Source organism: Petromyzon marinus, chromosome 3, assembly GCF_048934315.1.
Source record: "Petromyzon marinus isolate PM22_M1 ecotype Great Lakes invasive population chromosome 3, UKy_Petmar_22M1.pri1.0, whole genome shotgun sequence".
In the NCBI taxonomy this organism is placed as follows: Eukaryota; Metazoa; Chordata; class Hyperoartia; order Petromyzontiformes; family Petromyzontidae; genus Petromyzon; species Petromyzon marinus.
In genome coordinates, this window is record NC_133669.1 from 17023924 (window position 1) to 17043191 (window position 19268).

At 48.5% G+C, this 19268-nt stretch overlaps 2 protein-coding genes across 6 annotated transcripts in view; one reads left to right on the forward strand and one right to left on the reverse strand.

Moving 5' to 3' along the window:
• Window positions 1-1453: 1453 nt before the first annotated feature.
• TMEM258 (transmembrane protein 258) lies at window positions 1454-4797 on the forward strand. Its single transcript, XM_032976967.2, has 4 exons — window positions 1454-1588; window positions 3627-3736; window positions 4196-4359; window positions 4695-4797. Exons 1-3 carry the CDS (start codon window positions 1586-1588, stop codon window positions 4320-4322), a joined length of 240 nt encoding a protein of 79 aa, XP_032832858.1. The 5' UTR covers window positions 1454-1585; the 3' UTR covers window positions 4323-4359; window positions 4695-4797.
• A 143-nt stretch (window positions 4798-4940) lies between these two features.
• Window positions 4941-19268, reverse strand: part of RAB3IL1 (RAB3A interacting protein like 1) — a 29017-nt gene continuing 14689 nt past the window's right edge. For 4 of the 5 annotated variants that reach the window (XM_032976923.2, XM_032976949.2, XM_032976957.2 and 1 more), the window contains 10 exons: window positions 18529-19048; window positions 18092-18187; window positions 16364-16441; window positions 15560-15787; window positions 14184-14312; window positions 11125-11237; window positions 9496-9519; window positions 8371-8473; window positions 7704-7770; window positions 4941-6773 (listed from right to left, as the gene is read on the reverse strand). In XM_032976923.2, coding sequence (XP_032832814.2) covers window positions 6691-6773; window positions 7704-7770; window positions 8371-8473; window positions 9496-9519; window positions 11125-11237; window positions 14184-14312; window positions 15560-15787; window positions 16364-16441; window positions 18092-18187; window positions 18529-19048 — 1441 coding nt within the window. In that variant the 3' untranslated portion in view covers window positions 4941-6690. The remainder of the gene's footprint in view (window positions 6774-7703; window positions 7771-8370; window positions 8474-9495; window positions 9520-11124; window positions 11238-14183; window positions 14313-15559; window positions 15788-16363; window positions 16442-18091; window positions 18188-18528; window positions 19049-19268) is intronic. The other variant, XM_032976930.2, reaches the window with a different exon arrangement.

The window sequence follows — 19268 nt, forward strand, 5'->3', positions numbered from 1 at the left end:
CTTGTTCTAGTAGCCAAAACAGTTGTTTGGCTACTTGTTCTGGCTACTTATTCTAGTAGCCAAAAACGTTGTTCAGATAGTTGTTCTGGCTACTTATTCTAGTAACCAAAAAAAGTTGTTCAGCTACTTGTTCTGGCTACTTGTTATAGTAGCCAAATAAGGTTCGTTTGGCTTCTTGTTCCAGCTACTTGTTCTAGTAGCCAAAAAAAGTTGTTCAGCTAGTTGTTCTGGCTACTTGTTATAGTAATCAAATAAGGTTCGTTTGGCTTCTTGTTCCAGCTACTTGTTCTAGTAGCCAAAAAAGTTGTTCAGCTACTTGTTCTGGCTACTTGTTCTAGTAGCCAAACAAGGTTCGTTTGGCTTCTTGTTCTAGTAGCCAAACAAGATTAGTTTGGCTACGAGAACAAGGAAGTTTGGCTCTAAAACCACTACTTTAGAGCTCCGTCAAATGGGGAGCGTCTTCCACCAAGCACTGGCGTAAGCACTTTCAGGGTCGCACCTTTTTCCCGTCAACGTCTTGCCATGGGATTAGGGAATTTGCGTTACTCAGTGGGAGCGGAGCAGTGATCGTCGTCGTGATTAGTGTAGCACTGGGCCTCATCATGAAAACGTGATATTGACACAACTTTTGTGGAAGGGAAGGAAACGCTGGCTCGTCGCTTCTACATCGGTCTGGACTCTCGTCTCATCCACCACACTCTCTGTTCAACCACCGCACCGCGGGCCACAACTCTTCCCCTTTCAGAATCAGAATCTGTATTCAGACTGGAGGAATCCGATGAGCTATGAAGACGTCCAGTACTCTAAAGTAGTTGTCACGGAATGCTTCTTCACTCGCACTACTCCGCTATGAAATTCCCTCCCGGCATCGTCTCTCTCTCTTATTGTTTTGTTGGTTGCTTTCTCCACAAGAAAGGTCGTTGGTGCTGTTGCGTGCTGTTTGTTGCTGGCCGCTTGGTGCCTTGAAAACGAGAGATATTCTTAGTTTTTTCGGTAAAGTCACGTTGAAGAGAAACAACAAAATAACAAAATATATATAAAACAATAAAAAATTCTCACGACGTTTCGAAACGTCGTGAGAATTTTTTATTGTTTTATATATATTTTGTTATTTTGTTGTTTCTCTTCAACGTGACTTTACCGAAAAAACTAAGAATATGAATTACTGCAGTCACGAAAGCTTTAAATCAAAACGAGAGAGATGTTTTTTTTTAAGTAACCACGCGAGGGGCGGGCTGGGCATTACCATGGCAACGCGGAAGGAAAACCAAACGACCAATCAGAGCCCTCCAACGCTTGCGCGTGACCCCACCCCTCCTCCCCCACTTCCCCTTCCTCCCCCTCACCCGACCCCCAACGGGCTGGAAGTAACGAAGCCGCTGATTGGTGGAGGCGCGCGATTGTATTTACCACATCGCATCGGCGCGGCGCTCCACACGTGAATGAACGCGGGTCGCTCATTGGCCGCGCGGGGCTCCCGTGACGCGGCGCGCGCCCCCGCCGCCTCGGCGGTGGCGGTTATCCGGTGTGGGAAATTCAGTTCCTCTCTGGTCGACGTGTCCCGAGCACGAGCAAGCAACTCGCAATGGTGAGGAGGTGACAGCCCGCTTTCTGTTCGCGCTCAGAGGCGACAGTTAGCCCCGTTCGTTCGTTGTTGTTTTATGTGTCAGGTCGAGAAACTTGCGTCAGTCGGGTAGTTCACAGCGCTTCGTGTTTGCGGTCGATGGGTCGAGCACGGGGTTTGCCTTGCTGAGGGCTGCCTAAGGCCCCCCCCCCCCCCATTCATTAACAACGCTAGAGGCGTGGAGAGGATGCGGATTTTATCAACCAAATGGGCCTTAGCTATCGTCGTTTGCAATAGTACTGTGTAGACAATACTGCAAAGATAACGACCAAATGACTGCACACGCGTTGCCCCGACACCAAATGGCGGATGAGTGGCGCCGCTGACGGGAGTCCGAGCGCCGGGTCCATTGGCCGTCCGCACTGTGGTCCATACTCTTTGGTTCTATTGGGTAAAGTCACCTACGTGACTTTACCCAATAGAACCAAAGAGTATGGATCCTAGCAGTCACGAAAGCTTTAAATCTAGAACGCATTGTGGTCGTTGAATTTCAGGTTGGGGACGGGATCCCATCACAGCAACGTGGAAGTTGATCGCTCCTTTTGCCAGGGTTGCAGTCGAGTTGCACGAGGAGAAACGGGCATGGGCCATCGCATAGCGTAGGCTTGAATGCCTTGTTGCATGGAGATGCTTCAGTGTTTAAATAGGTTACAGGGATATGTGTGTGTGTATATGTACGTCTCATTACGAAGCCCTGCTTGATCCGGCCATGATAACGTGGAGGTGACCGTGTATTTGCTGAATGGAAACACTGAAGTGTTTGTTTAGGATCGATTGGAAATTGGCTGTAGTAACGTGGCATTGAATGTGCATTGTTGCAGCCAAGGACGTTGTTTTTAATGAGGCGGTGGCTACAGTTTTAATTGGAGACACACTTGACCTCGATCATATGAACGTGGATTTGGTGATGGAATTCGACCGTTGCGTTACATCAACGAGTGACCGTGCCCCGGCACGATAGCGTGGAATATTTGAAATGACTTTATGGATCAGGGAATTTCCTGTGGAGTGATTGGGATCGACGACTCTTGTTTGATTGGGGGTCAAAGTGGCCGGGTAGTCCAGGAGTCAAGAGACGCTGATCCGGCACCGCTGAGATCCCGGGTTCCGAATTCGGGTTTCATCCGCCTCTGACTAATCCGGGTTCTCAAATGGCCGCACAAAAAACCCACCTTAATTAAATGTCGTTTTGCTCTTACTTTAGGTACACTACCGTAGACGATTAATATATCTGTTTTGCTGTCAGAGCAGGTGGGTAAGTGTTGCTCGCTACTGTGTGGACCAGAGGTTCCTTGAAATAATCTCACTCATAGTTCTGTAATATCTCGTTCCGCGAGTCATTCTCTGACACGAAAGGTTACACTGCTCTGCTGCAAGAGATCTGTGTTCTTCATTCCATGACATGACGCCTATGAGACAATTCGGGATGCAATTGGGAAAGCGAATAATGTATTGAAGGAGCTACGTGAATTTTCAATGCCTCGCCTAATCGGTGTTCTAATAGAGTATATTTAACTGGGTATGTATACGCGTCATTGAAAATGCGAGGTTGCACATCTTTGGTGAAGGTGGCAGGCTTGATGTTATTAAAGACGATGAAACACTGAATTTGGGACGTTTACAATATAAATAATGAAAACAATTCTTACACCATTTTGTACATTAGAGATGTAATGATTCTTGTATTTGGACGGCAGGATAAGCTCATCGAAGCATGTGCATGCTAATTGTTTCCAATTGGGTAGAAATCTTAATTTATTTGCCATTAAAATCGTGTCCTCGAAATGTGACATTTCTGGTGAAATGCTAATTACCAATATTCTGATTGCACAATAACAACGCTGTAATATTAAGTGATTACCAGTATTAGCCTTTGATAATCTCACTACATTGGCGCAATGTTACGTTTCATGCGCATCTCCCAATACCGTTGGTGGCTGCCCCCTTGTGCCCCACCCCCGCCCGTGACCCCTGCGTGTCCGTGGTGTGTGTTGTGACGCAGGAGCTGGAGTCGATGAGCCGCTACAGCAGCCCGGTGAATCCGGCTGTGTTCCCGCACCTCACCGTCGTGCTGCTCGCCATCGGCGTCTTCTTCACCGCGTGGTTCTTCGTGTATCCCTAACACTACCACTGTCATGTTGATGCCGCTTGAGCTGTTTTGTCAGCTTTTTGAGCGAGGAAAGGTGGAGTTTTGTTCTTTGTAGTCGCTCTGCCAAGATTGAGTATACAATCAGGTTCAATCTTAAAATCACAAGTACCGGTCTTGTCACTGGAGTAAAGTTGGCTTGGGCAGAACACGCCGCTTGCTATAAAGAGGGTCGATGAGATTAACGACGAAGCTGTCGCCAAAGGACAAAACGTGCCCTAAGTACATACACCATAGAGATGGAGTGATGAAATCAGCTATGTGCAGGCACTAGACGGATTGTTACGTTTCAGAACAGTGCGGGAAGGCGTTGACCCGGCAGTCGATTGATCATGGATAATGATGGTATGCACCAGGAAAGTGCCCTGTCTCGTTGCTGCTTTGGGCCTTGACTCAAGATGCTTGTGGTGGAAACGATGGTGCAGATACGAGGTGACGGCCACCAAGTACACGCGCGACATCTACAAGGAGCTTCTCATCTCGTTGGTGGCGTCGCTGTTCATGGGCTTTGGGGTCCTCTTCCTGCTACTCTGGGTCGGGATCTACGTGTAGCTGGGGTTTACGGGGAGGACGATGACGGCGGCGCTTGGTACGCGGTGCAGTGATACTGCCGGAACGTTGAATCGCACTGCTTTTGTTGAATCTTCCCAGAAACTTTTCTTGTGATCATTTTATATTTGATCATTTCATTTGTATAGCTGCCTCTTGAACTAATTATATGGCAATACTGGGTTGGCGGTGCATACGCACAAAACTCAACGCATTCAATAACACTGCCTTAAAAGGAAAACTATGTAATAAGTGATTTTTGGACAATGCCTCTTTACAGCAGAAGCAGTGGGTAAAAGTTGTCTGTTCTGTACTTTGGTGATCTCTGCTCTTGGTCGATAAATTATGTTCACACTGCTGTTTTATTTCTTTCAGGGTCGAGGGGAGACGGAAAGGGGTTTTCACTGCGATTTTGTGGACCGACTGAACCATTAATTTGTCACTTCATCACAAGGAATAAAATTTGTATATAAAAATGTCTTTGACTTGTGCAACTTGCACTGTCTGCTGTCTTACGAAGACCTCCCCATGTGCACCTTGCGTGGCATAACTATCATGGTGACATTCCCAGTGGTGGATGTTGACGTCACAAACACAAATTACAACCTCGCACCTGGCCAGTTGAACATACAACACGCTGTTTATTTTTGTTATTTTACAGTAAATACATAGGAGTCAAATCAGGGGTGGGAATTGGCCTTGAGGTTGCCAGAGAAGGCACCACTCCTGCAGGCCACTGCTCACAAAGGGATCGGCTGTGGCACCTGCGTTAAACGTCGTACAATCACCTCTCCATGCCCGTCCCCCACAGTGGCTGACCATGTTTTTAAACAGCTCATTAAGGGCCAGATTGACGTCTTAACAAAGTGACCAAAACCCTTCGCCATGGCACTTGGTTCCATTGTTGACGATGGAGACTTTGGGCATCTTCGCAAAAAAACAGACAAAACGAGATATTCGCCGACGCGTGAATTGTGGTCCTTGAAAGCGTTTTAACATTTCCCCCGCAGCGGTGAAAATAACGAAGGTGCATCTGCCAAGCCGTTATTGAAGTTTAATAATTTTTTTGCATAGAGAAAGTGGCGATGCTTAAAAAATATATACCGTATATATGATCTTGGTAGGACGTAGTTGTAAACCGAGACACCGAAGTGAAACTCTCACTTGTGCGTGTCACCAGGTGTAGAGGTTTATCTTTTGTTAATGACTGCACTCCGCAATAAAGTGCATCATTGTATTAAGCGTTCCAGAGCTGATCGTATAAAGTATTTACGTTTTGCCATTGGCCTTTATATACTGTACAAAGGACACGGTTGTCCTGTCACGTTCATATATAACACGCTTTCATCAAGATTGTACGAGCCTCGTTCCAGCTTTCTACTTGGCTGACCACTATCAAATATAATTTCCAAAGAAAACAATTATAAAAAACGATTGCACCCTTCGCAAACTTCTTTCATGTGAATGAATGACCACTCACACTTGAGGACTCCATGGGTCTGTATGTGGGGGGAGGGGGTGGCTATCAACACAGCAGCTCTTCATGAAAAAAACATGTACCAATAATCTGGGCATCTTCACACAAGACAGCCCCAAGCACAGAGGGTTGGTGAGCTGCACACCAAGGCTTTCTCCTGGGTTCACTGCAGATTTGAGTTTTCGGTTGTGATGAATCAAATAAGAATCTTAAATCATGGTCAGGTGCAACATGGTGCTCTAGTGATAATCACTTCTGAGCGTGTTAAGTGTGTCAGGTTGGATGTCACTGTAGAGAGCTATAATGAAGCACCTGACCACAATTTCTCTTAGTGGTAGCTGTGCAGCCAAGGTGTGCTTATTGGGCTGTTCCAACATGAGTTTCAATCTTCATTCGTGCAAAAAAAACTTAAGTGACTTTTACAAGTGCTTCAATGATGTAGCTTCAGCATCACCTGCTCATAAGATGTTTCCATGACAGCGTTCCCAAAAGCACCTTTAAAGTCATGTTGGACAGCCCAGAACACGAGTATTTTAAATAGTTATGTTTTTATGTTGTTTCAATCTGCTAGAAATAAAATCAACACTTTGGTCAGTTTTCCACCAATCAAAACCCCTCCACACCCACCAAACATCCTGCTTCACTGGAAATACATTTCAAATATATTCATTTTCACTCTACACGCCTCTCAAAAACAAAACCTTTAAATGGCCAATCGTACATTTTAATGCTGTTATATTCACGTTAAGTACCGGCAATCGCCCATTGGAGCGCTACTCCTTTGGTAAGCCTCGCTTCCCTGGATGGCTAGCAGGGAGAAGGGGTTGTTCCCTGGGGCCTGGCTGAAGGGGTGTGGAAGGTGAGCGGAGGAGGTGGAGGGAGTCCTCGTGGCTGTCACAGCTCGTCCTTGAAGAAGCCTAGCTTGGCCACCGACATCTCCCTGCGCAGCTTCATCACCTCCCAGAACATCTGCTCGGCTGTGCGGGAGACACGGACAAGTTTCGGGGAGATACGAGGGATGGGGAGGGGGGGTGGGAATAGAGAGTTAAAGGGAAACGTGGGGAGATACGAGGAAAGGTGGGAAAAACATGGGAGAAGCAGAGCAAAGGAAGAAACCATGGAACATGGAGAGAAGCTGGAAGACCAAGGGAAACACGAAGGCATGGTCATATGGGAGATGTTGACCTAGAATGAGAAATTCAGGGAGACGCGCAGATGCGTGCTCTCTCCCACCTCATTTAGCTGAGAGGAGAAACGGCACTGTTTGACCTCGGAGCCCTGGCATCAGGCTGACCGACAGAACATGGTGACGCGTCATAGCTATTCATCTCCGCTTCCCCGACAAAACAAAAAAGGAGGCATGTGTTTTATTTAGGCCTGATCGGTGAGGTCCGGTTACACCGGGAGTCGCCTAACCTGTTCGTGTGTGCGTGTTATGTTTACCTGTATTTGTACGGGTATGTATGTAGATCTTTCTGGGCGTGTCACTGTGAAGGTGTGTGTGGAAGTGCGGCTGTGTATGGAACGTGTGCATCTATGTGGGTGTGTCTCTGTAGATGTGGGAAGGTGACTGTGTGTGGATGTAGGTAAAATGGAGCTGTGTGTTGTATGGGTGGTTCATCTCCCAGTCACCCGAGTCAGTTAACCAATAACATTTGGTTTTGTCCTATGATCTGCCAGTGAGGTTTTCCACTTCACGTGGCACTTCACAGCCTGGTAAAATTTCTGCGGTGATGTCACAGCCACTTAGTGGTGAATGGCAGCTTTTCATGTTGGTCTTTTAAGGGTGTGCATCTGCAAGTGTTCCGTGTGCAACTCCTGCTCGATACTGACCAGAGTGTGCGCACCAACACAGAACAACAGTATCCGGTTACTGAGTTCAAAGTTCATAGAGCACAATCGCTCACCATCCTGCTTGACAAGCCCCTGCTGGATGTAGCGGATGTAGGTGAAAAAATTGCAGACGGCCGTTATCTGAAACAATAAAATGTTACACATTCAGCATGCTGTCTACTGCTAGTATCAGTGACACGTGGAAGGCATTATGGGTGCAGGAACAGGTAGGAGAGTGAGTGGCTCATGGGTGGGGGGCTAGACGGGTGAATGGGTGAACAAATAGGTCGGTGGGTGTGAATTAGCATGAAGGCTTGATTTGTTGACCATTTGATTTGTTGGTGTTATTACATTTGTCAGAGGTAGTCAAGCGAGTTCGTGATTGGGGGTGTTGTTAGCTCGGGGTGTTAATAGTGGGTAAATTAGTGAGTGGATGCATTGGCTGGGTGTGAACACATGGGCCAGTGGGTAGGTGAGCAGGCTTGTGAGTGGATGTGTCGGCTGGGTGTGTTGTGTTTGGGTGAGTATGTGGACGAGTGGATTTGTCAGCTGCAAATGAACACACGGGTCAGGGGGGTTAGGCGAGTGAGTTTGCAAGTGGCTGGATGTATCGGCTGGGGTCCTTTAGCAGTGGATAGTTAAGTAGTTGAGTGAGTGCTTTGTTGGCCACGCGAGTGAACACAACTCATCGGCTAGGCCGCTTGCGCGGATGGAGAATGTGGGCGAGGTGCGTGCGTGTACCCGCGCGCGGCACGATGGCGACACGTAGTAGTAGTGGCTGCTCGCCTCTCCCAGCTTCACGCGGTGACGGCAGGACCGCGACTGCCCGCTCAACGCGCACTTCCTGCGTCCACATGCAGCGTCACGCATCTTAGCACAAGCCACCGGCGGCACCGCCGCCACCCTTGCCCCCCCTCGTCCCAGCTCCCCCCCGGCCGCTCAACCACCGCATTTCCACCAGGATAATGCGACGATGTCGGCGGACACGTCCATGAGCAGCGTTTGGGATGTCGATCGCAGGGACAGTGTTAGAGGGTTAATTAGAAAGTGGATCGATGCACAGAAAGTTATCAGCATTGTCTGTCAAGGGAAGGTTATCGCACGCACGTATACAAATGCACGCATGTCACGGCACACGAGAAGAGGAGCCATTCCGGCTAATGGGGTTACGGAGAAGTGATTGGACTTGGAGTTCCATAATTGCTGAGCCAGTAAAAGAGATTGCTTATCTGGTGCTGTGATTGTGAGGCCAGTTCTGTTCATAAGTTCTGGTAACTAACATTTTTGAAAAATGTCAGAACTACTTCTGTTTTCTCTTCAACCGGGACAACACATTTTATATGTCTGCAACAGTGTTGTATATCGCAATCAAACGAAAATTTACATTCTCAGAGCTGGTATTAAATATAATAAGCAGTAACCCAAGTTTTTAACCATTTGCTTTTTTTGTGCAGTCATTTATGGTCACCGAGCTGGGACTAGCAACTCATTGCATCTGAGAACCCGGGTTTACTCATTCATGGCTGAAACTCGGATTGGAAGCCAGGATTCTCTGCAGTGCCAGCTCAACGTCTCTGACACGGGATTTGACATCCTGATCCAGAATCAGAATATTAAAATCTGAATGTATTTATACTGGAGGAATCCAGATGAGCTATAAAGCTCTTTTTCACAGATGTCCACTTGACCCTACCTGGATACCTCCAAGCGATCACTCTCTCGTGACATGGTTATCCGGAACGGCTCTGCACAACATGATGCCTCGCAGTGGGACGGGGAGAGACAGGTTTCAGCAATGCGAGCGGGATTAGTGGGTATCCAGGGTGGAGAGATTCAGGAAAACGGACCGAGAGTGAAGTCACTTACGTAACTATTTGAGCCCGCCAACCGCTACGACAGGGATAGACACCGAAATTAATGAAAAAAAAGAACACAAATTAGCAAAACAAAGACAACAAGCACCCAAACCAAAAAGAACAGCAGCAGCAGCACCACCAAGTTCCCAACAGCAACAATAACAAAACACTTAAAATAACAAAAAAAGGTGTTTTAAGGTAACTTGAAGAAATATTTTTAAAAGCAAACGACAAGGACATTTAAGACCACGAAGCTTTAAAAGAAAAGGCAAATTGTTTGTGAGTGCAGCATTAATCATTTAACCTGGAAGGCATGTGATGTCTAGTGTCTACTTCTGAGAAACGTGACAACTGTGAACGTGTGTAGGCGTTTGTCGACAAAATGTCACAAAATCAATCGACGCCTCTACACACGTCTGTAAGGACCCATCCCGCACAGAAAATTCTGCTCTTCAGTGAAGAAACCCTTCACATAGTGGCATTCGAGCCGACAGTTTTCATTGTCAGTGATGGAATAAGCCAAAATAAATTACAATTTAACGCGCTATTTTTTTTTGTGTGCAGTCTCTGGTGATCAGGCTAAGTACCACTGAATGTACACGAATCATGGGTTCTGTAAAAAAACCCTGATTTAAATACAGGATGTCAGTGGTGGCCCGGCATGGTTATTGTACCCGAGGCCCCCGGCCACCCCGTAACACCACTGAGCAGAGCAACTGAGCAGTGATAACATCTCGCTGTGGCGGGATGTTATCTCCCTTGCCTGGTATGCAGGAGGTCCTGGGTTGGTTCCCCACCCTGACATTCGTATATATAGAGCTTGCATGTTCTCCCAGTGGTCGTGTGGATTTTTCTCCGGGTCCTCCGGTTTTTCCCTCCACATTTAGAAACACGCGTTTAGATTACTTGGCTGCTATAATTTTCCAGATAAGCCACTTTGTTGAGCTATCATTTGTGGCCAGGTCGATTCTAAAAAATATCTAATAGCTCGGTGGCCTTTACCTGGTAAATAAAATAGTTTACTTTGAGACTCGACTTTTACAGCAGCATGTAAGTGTGTGTGTGCACCAGGGACGTGCGGTCAGGGAAGGCAGGGGAGGCAGAGCCTCACCTGTCATACTCCAATGAAAATAGCTGTTCCCGAAAAGTAAAGCAAATAATAAAGTAAAATAAAAATTTAGATTTTTCCACTGATGTGTTATAAATGTAATGTCTGTATGATTCCAATCATTACAGAGAGATAGTAACAGGCACGTGCTTATTGCCCACACTCCATTCAGTTTCTGAGGGGTTGTGCAATCAGAGGGAAGGCTGAGCTCGTCGCTGCCTAACCTCTCTCGTCTCTCTTCCTGTATTTGCAGCGGAGCTCTGCAAATTTAGCGATTTTGACGACAAAAATGATTGGAATCTTACAGAAATGACATAACACAGATGAGTGGAAAAATCTACATTTTTATATTATAATTTTTTACTTTTCGTAACAGCTATTTTCATTGGAGTATGACAGGTGAAGCTCTGCCTCCCCTGCCTCCCCTGACCGCACGTCCCTGGTTTGCACACGCATGTGCACATTGAGGCTCAAGTGAGTGCAACGAGCAAATGTTACTGCCATCCCGCCTGCCCATCAACGGACACTCACTTGGGGCCTCCGCACTCGATCGCTGATGCCTTGACCACGGGCAGCGACTGCACCCCAACCGGCTCCATGCTCAAAGTGTTGTTCTCCACCGCCAGCTGGATGGCCTGGCCCAGCTGTGCGTGCAGCAGGCACGGATGTACAAACACACAAGGCACCCAATTCACCTAACAAACTCTAGGGGCGAGCAATGTTAGCGAGCGCCTATAAACCTTTTCCCATTCCGACAACATATGTGTACGTCATCAGCTTTTATTCCGGTTCCGTTCCAATGACGTACACGTACGTCACAAAATAACTTTATCGGCGCTATGCCTCTAAATAAAATTGAAACTAACCGCTTGCCCATTCCGAGATTCATTAGTGAACACGAACCACCCTACAAATTGCAGACGTCTCAGAATGAAAAAGGGTCAATGCTGACGTGACATACGAGGGGGGGTTGGTGAAGCCAGGACCGTGCAAGCTCCGTCTCCGCAGAGCTGATGGGCACACACTGTACCAGCTACTCATTTAAGGCAGCATTGACCAAGGTGAAGCCCAAAACAGGTTCAGACATGAGGGATCACTGATGTTGGGAATCGAATCCAGTTTAACACTGGATTTACAGCATAAACCACCTCTCGCCACATACACACACATGTACACCACCCAACACAGGCATACAACACCACAACATTCACACAAAAAAAGACGAAGATCCCTCGCATATTCATAACATACTTTTGAGGTGAGCACCTAAGAAGGCACAAACAAACCCCATACACACGTAACAAAGAACCTTTCTTTAGCTCAGTGGTTCTTAATCTTAACTGTAGCCTGCACCCCTTTGGTTCTCAGAAAGGGCATCTCGCACTCCCAGGGGGTGCATGCATCGTAGGTTAAGAACCACTACTTTAGCTGTTACAACTGTGAGAAGCAGGTTGTGCAGGATAGTGACTCAAATAATATGATTGATTCTGTCATTTCTAATAATATCATTTACATTCATTTGTTGTCATCCCAATGATGAGCTCGCTGTATGAGTTTATTGTTGAATATTCGGCCACTCAACTCGCGGTCGGAAGGTTACGAGTTAAAATTCCGATTGGGTTCTCTGATGTGAGCACTAAGATGTGATAAGTCGAGTGAAAATGGTATAGAGAGACTGTCTCCCCCACCATAAGAATATGGAATTTCCACCACTTGGCCCCAAGTTACTTTAGCAGGTTGACACTGACTTCTACATCGTGTTTGCGAACACATACACACAAACATCCCCCCTTAATCGACTGTTTTAGGCATTAATGAACTGTTTAGGCAAGTGTCGTTTGCAAGCACCTAAGGCCAACACAGCACATGAGGGGGTGGGTGGCCGGCACCAAGTGCGGTCACATTTGTTTCTCCAGTGTTAATAATAATATTTAATATTTGCATGCCGCACATGTACTCATTTTAGGCTGAGTCGACCTAGGGAAGGCCCAGGACTCGTTCATATAATTGTCACTGGTGTTGGCCGTGAGCGGGAATCGAACCACTGCGCCACCACTCACCTAACAAAGATTCCCTGTAAAGCATTAGCAGACTGTTGGTGCAAGTGTTGTCAGGGAGCACCTGTACTATTAGCAAGCACGTAAGAGGGGGTGCGTGGCCAACACCATGCCCGGCGGCCTTTGTCTCCCTCGCGGCAATTTTTACACTGCATCAAGTACTCATTTAAGGCTGAGTTGACCGAGGGGAGGCCCAGGACCAGTTCAGATCATCGTTCTGGCGTTGGCCGTGAGTGGGAATCGAACTCGGGTTTCCGGGTTAGTAGTGCAGCACGCTAACCGCTACACTACCGCTCCCCACATACATACACACACTGTATTACATGCAATCTATATTGAAACACACTACACAAACCCAGAGGGGCACTGGAAACATTGTTCTAGTAGGAGGTCAAAAAGGTTGTGAGAATGAGATGGATATCTTAAATTAAACCATGCTCTCACCATGTACTGTTACAGTTATTTTGAATTTCTATCCTCTCGTGATAATCCAAGCATAAAGTGAATGTGTCAGTGTCGGCGATGGCTGCAATGGGAAATGAAGCTGTAATTGCTGGTCTCGTATGTCCTCTCAGTGTCAAGTTTCACAGCGTTTTGATCTCCCCCCATCAGCCGCGTTTACACCGGGGAGCTCATTAAGAACGAACGTTCATGTGTTAAGAACACAAGCAACATGGAGCTGATTGTACCGTGTGCAAGGTACAAGCGCATGTGTGTGTGTATGTAAGTTTGTGAGCGGGTGAAAGTGTGCGTGAGTGCATAAGTTGGTGGGAGCATCTGTGTAAATTAATGTGTGGTGGCGTGCACGCATATGCATGTAAGTGTTTGAGACCACGTGTGAGTGTTGATACAAATGTGTACGCGTGCGAGCACATGTTAGTATGTAAGCATGTGCGTATGAGCAAGCACGCACTGTGTGTGCGCATATGCGAGTATGTATATACGGATAAGTATATGGTGACGTATTTCAGTGCGAGTGCACGTCAATGGCTGTATATATGTTGTATGCTAGCATGTGTGTGCATGCGAGCGCCTGTGAAACCACGCATGTGTGTAGTGGGGAGTGGTAGTGTAGCGGTTAGCGCACTGCACTATGAACCCAGCGACCCGAGTTCAATTCCCGCTCACGGTCAACACCAGTGACGATTATCTGAACCAGTCCTGGGCCTCGCCTAGGTCGACTCAGCCTCAAATGTGTATGGTGATGTGTATAAACATCGCCACTGGGGAGACAAAGGCGACCGGGCGTGGTGTTGGCCACCCACCACCCCCCCCTCGTGTGTTGTGCCGGCCTTCATAGGTGCTCGCTAATTAAATCAACAGTCTGTTAAGGCTATACGGGGGATCTTTGTCTTTGCGTGTGTATGCAAGTTTACTTGATGTAACCCATATTGCCGTTACACAAGAGGCAACGTTGCGAGTGCACGGACACACCTATGATTGTGAGTGCGTGGGAGTGAGCGATTGCGAGCGAACGAGGCGTATGCGATGCGCGAGCGTGCGGATTTGCCGGCTTTCGGCTCGTTAGCGAACCTCGCCCTTGGGGAAGCAGAGGCAGGGCGTGATATCCTCGCGGTAGATCCTCTCCAGGAAGGGGCACGTGTGCTCCAGCGTCGGCGCGTCCTTCCATGCCTTGAACTCCGCAAATGCCAGCATATCCACCTGGGGCGATACACGGGTAGCCGTCGTCATCATCAGCAATGATCATTTCACTGCTGGATTAAGGTCTTTACAGGCTGCCGCCATCTCTCACGATCATGTTACGCGACAACGGGGAAATAGAATAGCAGCACTTTGGAGATTCATGTCTAGGCTGTGACCTGGGCTGTTCGACAAAAGTTTGAAGCTTTGCTTATGATGAATGATAAAAAAAACAATTAAAATTTAAGTCAAGTTCGCCACAATCGCACTCGAGTGAGACCAGGCTCAAAGATGTAAATGTGCGGAAATGACTTCGGACCATTGTCACTGGTGTGCCACCAGAAGTAGTGACACTCGACTTGTTTATGTCCAACTGAACACTGCAATGCGGTGAATTACCGGAACCCTCAAGTCGACCCCAACACCCTGGGGCTCCCCGTGCTGTCACAAATCTCCCCCCCCCCCACCCATCTGCCACGAAGCTGAAACCCTCCAAGAAGTCTTGCAAATCGAGGAATAACGGTCGCCTTCCGATTCATCAGGATCTCAATAACGTCCCTCGTCATCGTTTGAAGTCACAGAAGCCTCTTTGGATCCATGTGCTTCACCGAAAACAATGTGACTTTAACCCCGATGAAGCTTGGAAATCTAAATAGAGTTCAAAATAACTCACAAACACATTGGGAAAGACCCAACACAGAAGATCCCTGGTTTTGATTTTCAATGAAGCTCATGGACCACCCTAAACTGCATCCGCACAATGGCAGTTGCAGATACCCGATGCAGTGTGCAACTGTAGTCATCCAGAAAAGACCATATCACATATAATGATGCAATGCTCGATTCACAAATACGAAGGCGACATTACAGCGATAAACTCCACTGCTCCTGGCTTGACCACCTGAATGTGAAATTGTCGTTGTTGCTCTGCATCTACATCAGCCATACGAAAAAAGAAGACTGGTGTGCCATAACGACGTGCTTGAACGTAACTTTGTCGCCTTTTTTCCTCAATAACGACAACACGAACTCTTGCCATTCAGCCTAGGTCACAGCTGACATACACATATCTACAAGTGGTTATTTGTCTGAGGTAATTTTAAAAGCTCGACACGACAAAACACACAACAAATGAGCGAGCGAGTGAGCGAGCGAATAAACGAGCAAGCGCGCGTTTCATAGCAAACAGGCGAGCGAAAGGACTCAAGAAACACCACGAGCCGCCCATCACCACCCACCCCAACCCCACCCCCCTCCCGACCCCTGACCTCTCTGCACTCGCGAGCGAAGGCGTAGAGCACGTCGGGGGCCTCGGCGAAGCTGTTGGGTGCCAGTATGGCGCTGCTCGTGCTCTTGTTTCGGATGTGTCCCTTCTTGAAGGGCGCCGCCTTGCCGGACGGCTGCAGCTGAGGGTGCAGCTCCTTGTTGGGAGAGCTGGGCGTGGAGGTGATGACCAGCGTCTTGAGCGCCGTCACTTCGGCCTGAAGCACGTCGATCTGGGGGCCACGCAGACGCCGGTGAGGAACGCGAAGGCCCCATTTTGTGCGGCGAGGGGCACACGCGCGTGCGCATCACACACACACAGGTCGCAGAGATGACAGCGATACTAATGATTACAAATAGGAGGGCGATTGTGACGGTCGCAAATGCGGCGGTGTAGATACAATACGATTAGGTTTTTTTGACAATGTCTAAATTTGAGTGCATTTCATCAATAAAGATGACGACTAAATGCAAGGATTATTACAAAATAAACAGCTGTTAAAATTATTAGTACAAAAACGACCAGGATGACAAAGATTCTGATGACGATGCAGACAACGATAATGATTATTACAAACATGATGATGGGATTTACAATATTACAATGTTTGTGAGGAAGATAATGAAAATGATTCAGAACGACAATCATGATTACAAAGATTACCGTCATTACAGATGATGATGACGACGATAATGTAATCAATATCGTTATCATAATGATTACAAACATTATGAGTCCCCACTTCTCTGGTTCATATGCCACCACCCCTCCCACCCACTTTTCCCCCACCCCCCACCCCACGACGTACTTTGCCCTGCGCCTCGTTCAGCTGCTTCTCCGCTGTTGCCTGCTTCACGTTTGCTTCCCGCACCATCTTGTGTGCTTCCTGCACACATGGGCCAAAACGACGGGCGTCAAAACAACAGCTGCCACCATCGACATCATCATCGTGTGGGGCTGGCCGACCTGGTGACCCTTGGCGTTCTGTTATAAGGTCGCGCCCCCCACACTTCCGGTCGGCCCCAGACATGGGTGGAGGCCCGAGCGCGAATTTACCAAGACAAAGTGTCACTTCGTACTTTAACATCGGTCTCGGTAAAATAATGTTTGGGGCCCGCTGCGTGTACACATACCGGACGCGCCCCACACTTGCATACAATGTGTGAAAAGAAATCTAGGTGCAGTCGCCAACACAGGCTGGCCTCACGCTCGCTTCTCCCAACTGGTATCAGTTGTTGTGCTTCACCTCCCCGCCACCTTTGTCACAAGGTAGTAGAGATGGTGCTCTTCTATGTCTCAGAGATGTTCAGAGAGTGATGGCCAATCACCGTGCATTGCCTACTAACACATCACCCTGGATGCGTTGGTATCATCACGTCTTGGAAGCTTAGAAGCGTGCTTGAACCTGGTTTATACTTTTTGCATTTAGTTTGATGTGCTTCCCCTGCACCTCCAGTTAATAATAATTAAAATAAGTAAAAACTATTTGTAAGGTGTAAAAACTATTTGTAAGTTGTACAATATTTACACAACAGACAATTAACTGTGTGATAGTGAAATCGGAGTTGCGGAGCACAGGCCCGTGGTTCACCATATGCCAGCCTGAACAAGTGGTTCAGCGTGTTGGCCTGAACAAAGTTGTTCAGCGTGTGTTGGCCCAAACATGTGGTTCAGCTTGTGGCAGCATGAACAAGTGCGGTGCCTTCAGCCAACTCATGAAGGCAGAGGGAGTTTGAATGCTTCATATGTGCAGTGGGAAAACGTTCCAGATATCTGTCGGGGGCAGCCACGGAGAAAGGTCACTCAGCCAGGACAACCTGTCCAGCCAGGACAATCTGCTGTAGGTTCGGTTCCGAGGAGGCCAGGAGTTAGCCATGCAGCAATTTTATTGAATCCATCTATGTGGAACTGTGAGTGTTCTGTGTAAGTATTTTCCGGGTACTCCTATATCTCTCCCGCACGTCATATTAATACAACGCAACGTATATCCACTAGTACGGGCTACTAAGCAACCTCGAGTCAACACAGTGAGCCGAGCTGGATTTGACACATGCGGGCGGGCACGAGTGATGAGCAATGGAGCGTCGCAAGGACTTTGAGCCGCTATTTAGGTTTTGTATTTGCTGACCACCTGCATTAAGTGGATAACAAACAGTGCCCAATTCACGCATTGCTGGCGAATGCTCCTTCACTCCATCTTTTGGTGAAGAAGTGCCCGGTGCCTCCGTGACCAACAGTGATGCAAAACGCCAAGGCGCTGTGTTTCACCTGTTTTCATTGAGATGTGAATGTGACCCAGAGGATTTGTGCCAATGTCTAGTGGCATCACACTGAAATGAGCACTGGGGAGGGCCCTCATCATTGTTGGCAGACCTGAGCTGGCATGTAACTCGTGAATATTCCACATCATCACCAACAGCAGTGCTCTATCCACTGCTGGATGAAGGCTTCCTCCCCCCCCCCTCCCTTAGACGTCACTAATTAATCACGGTCGCGTGCGTTGGTGCAGGCATGCATGCAGTCTCTGCAATCGCACCTCAAAGAGGCTGGCTGTGAGCTCCTCCAGCTCCTGGCCCAGCTGATCGCGCACCTTGGACAGGCGCTCGCACTCCTCGTCCTTCAGCTTCAGGTCCTGCTCAGCGGGAGGGTGAGAGCGAGCGACATGGGGGGGGGGACACAAAGCCGGAGCGAGACGGAGAAGCAAAGGGGGACAGACACAACGCCTATTATGCCCCGGCGATCTTCTATCCGAGCACTAACCAGTTCCAGCTCCAGCTTAGCCTCCGAGATCCAACTTGAGCTGGTGCATTCAGAGGAACCTGGTCGTGCGGCAACCATTGCCCCAAAACCTCCCACAGAGCATCTCGGCGTTTGTCCGATTGGACATCTGTGCAAAAGAGCTTCATAGCTCATCGGATTTCTCCAGGATTAATAAAGATTTTGATTTGCGAGCGGTGTGTGCGCTTCCCCCACCTCCTGTGCCTTCGCGAGCTCCTCCTTGAGCCTCTCGTAGCCCTTCTCCTTCACCTCCATGACGGACGGGCTCCGCAGTCGTGAGATTCCCGACGTGAAGCTCTCGCCAGCATCCTCGTTCCCGCCCGCCCTGCCCGGAGCCGGTGCAGCCCTTGCCCCCGCCGCCGGGCGATCGCCACCGCCACCATGGCCGTCGCCGACCCCGCCCCTCTCATCGTCATCGCCCCCCTCGTCGTCCCCGTCATCCTCATCGTCGTCATCATCGTCGCCGTCATTCACCCTCACAGGGTTGCACGGCCGCACGGGCTTGCAGTCGTCGCTGTCGTCGGCCGAGTCTGGGGACGAGCGGTTGGGGGACGAGCGGTGGGGGGAGGGCGACCCCGATGCCCGGTCACCACCGCCGGCACAGCGCCGCAGCGGGGGGCTTCGCGCCGGTCCCCTCGCCCCGTCGGCCGCTCCGCGCTGCCCGGGGACGCGTGCCCTCATGAGGCCCTGAGCTGCGCCGGTGGAGGCCGGGGCGCTGTTGGGGGAGGGGAGGACGCGCACGCGGATGTCGGATGTTAGTAGAATGCTCATCCACTTGGTGATAAGTATAATGACTTGACTGTATATCACTGCACCGGAATACGCATCATCGTCGTGATCATCATTGTCACTGCAATCATCATCAGCAGCGTAATATTATTACACAATGATCATCATCGATATGTATGTTGAACTTCTTTCACACAGTACATAAT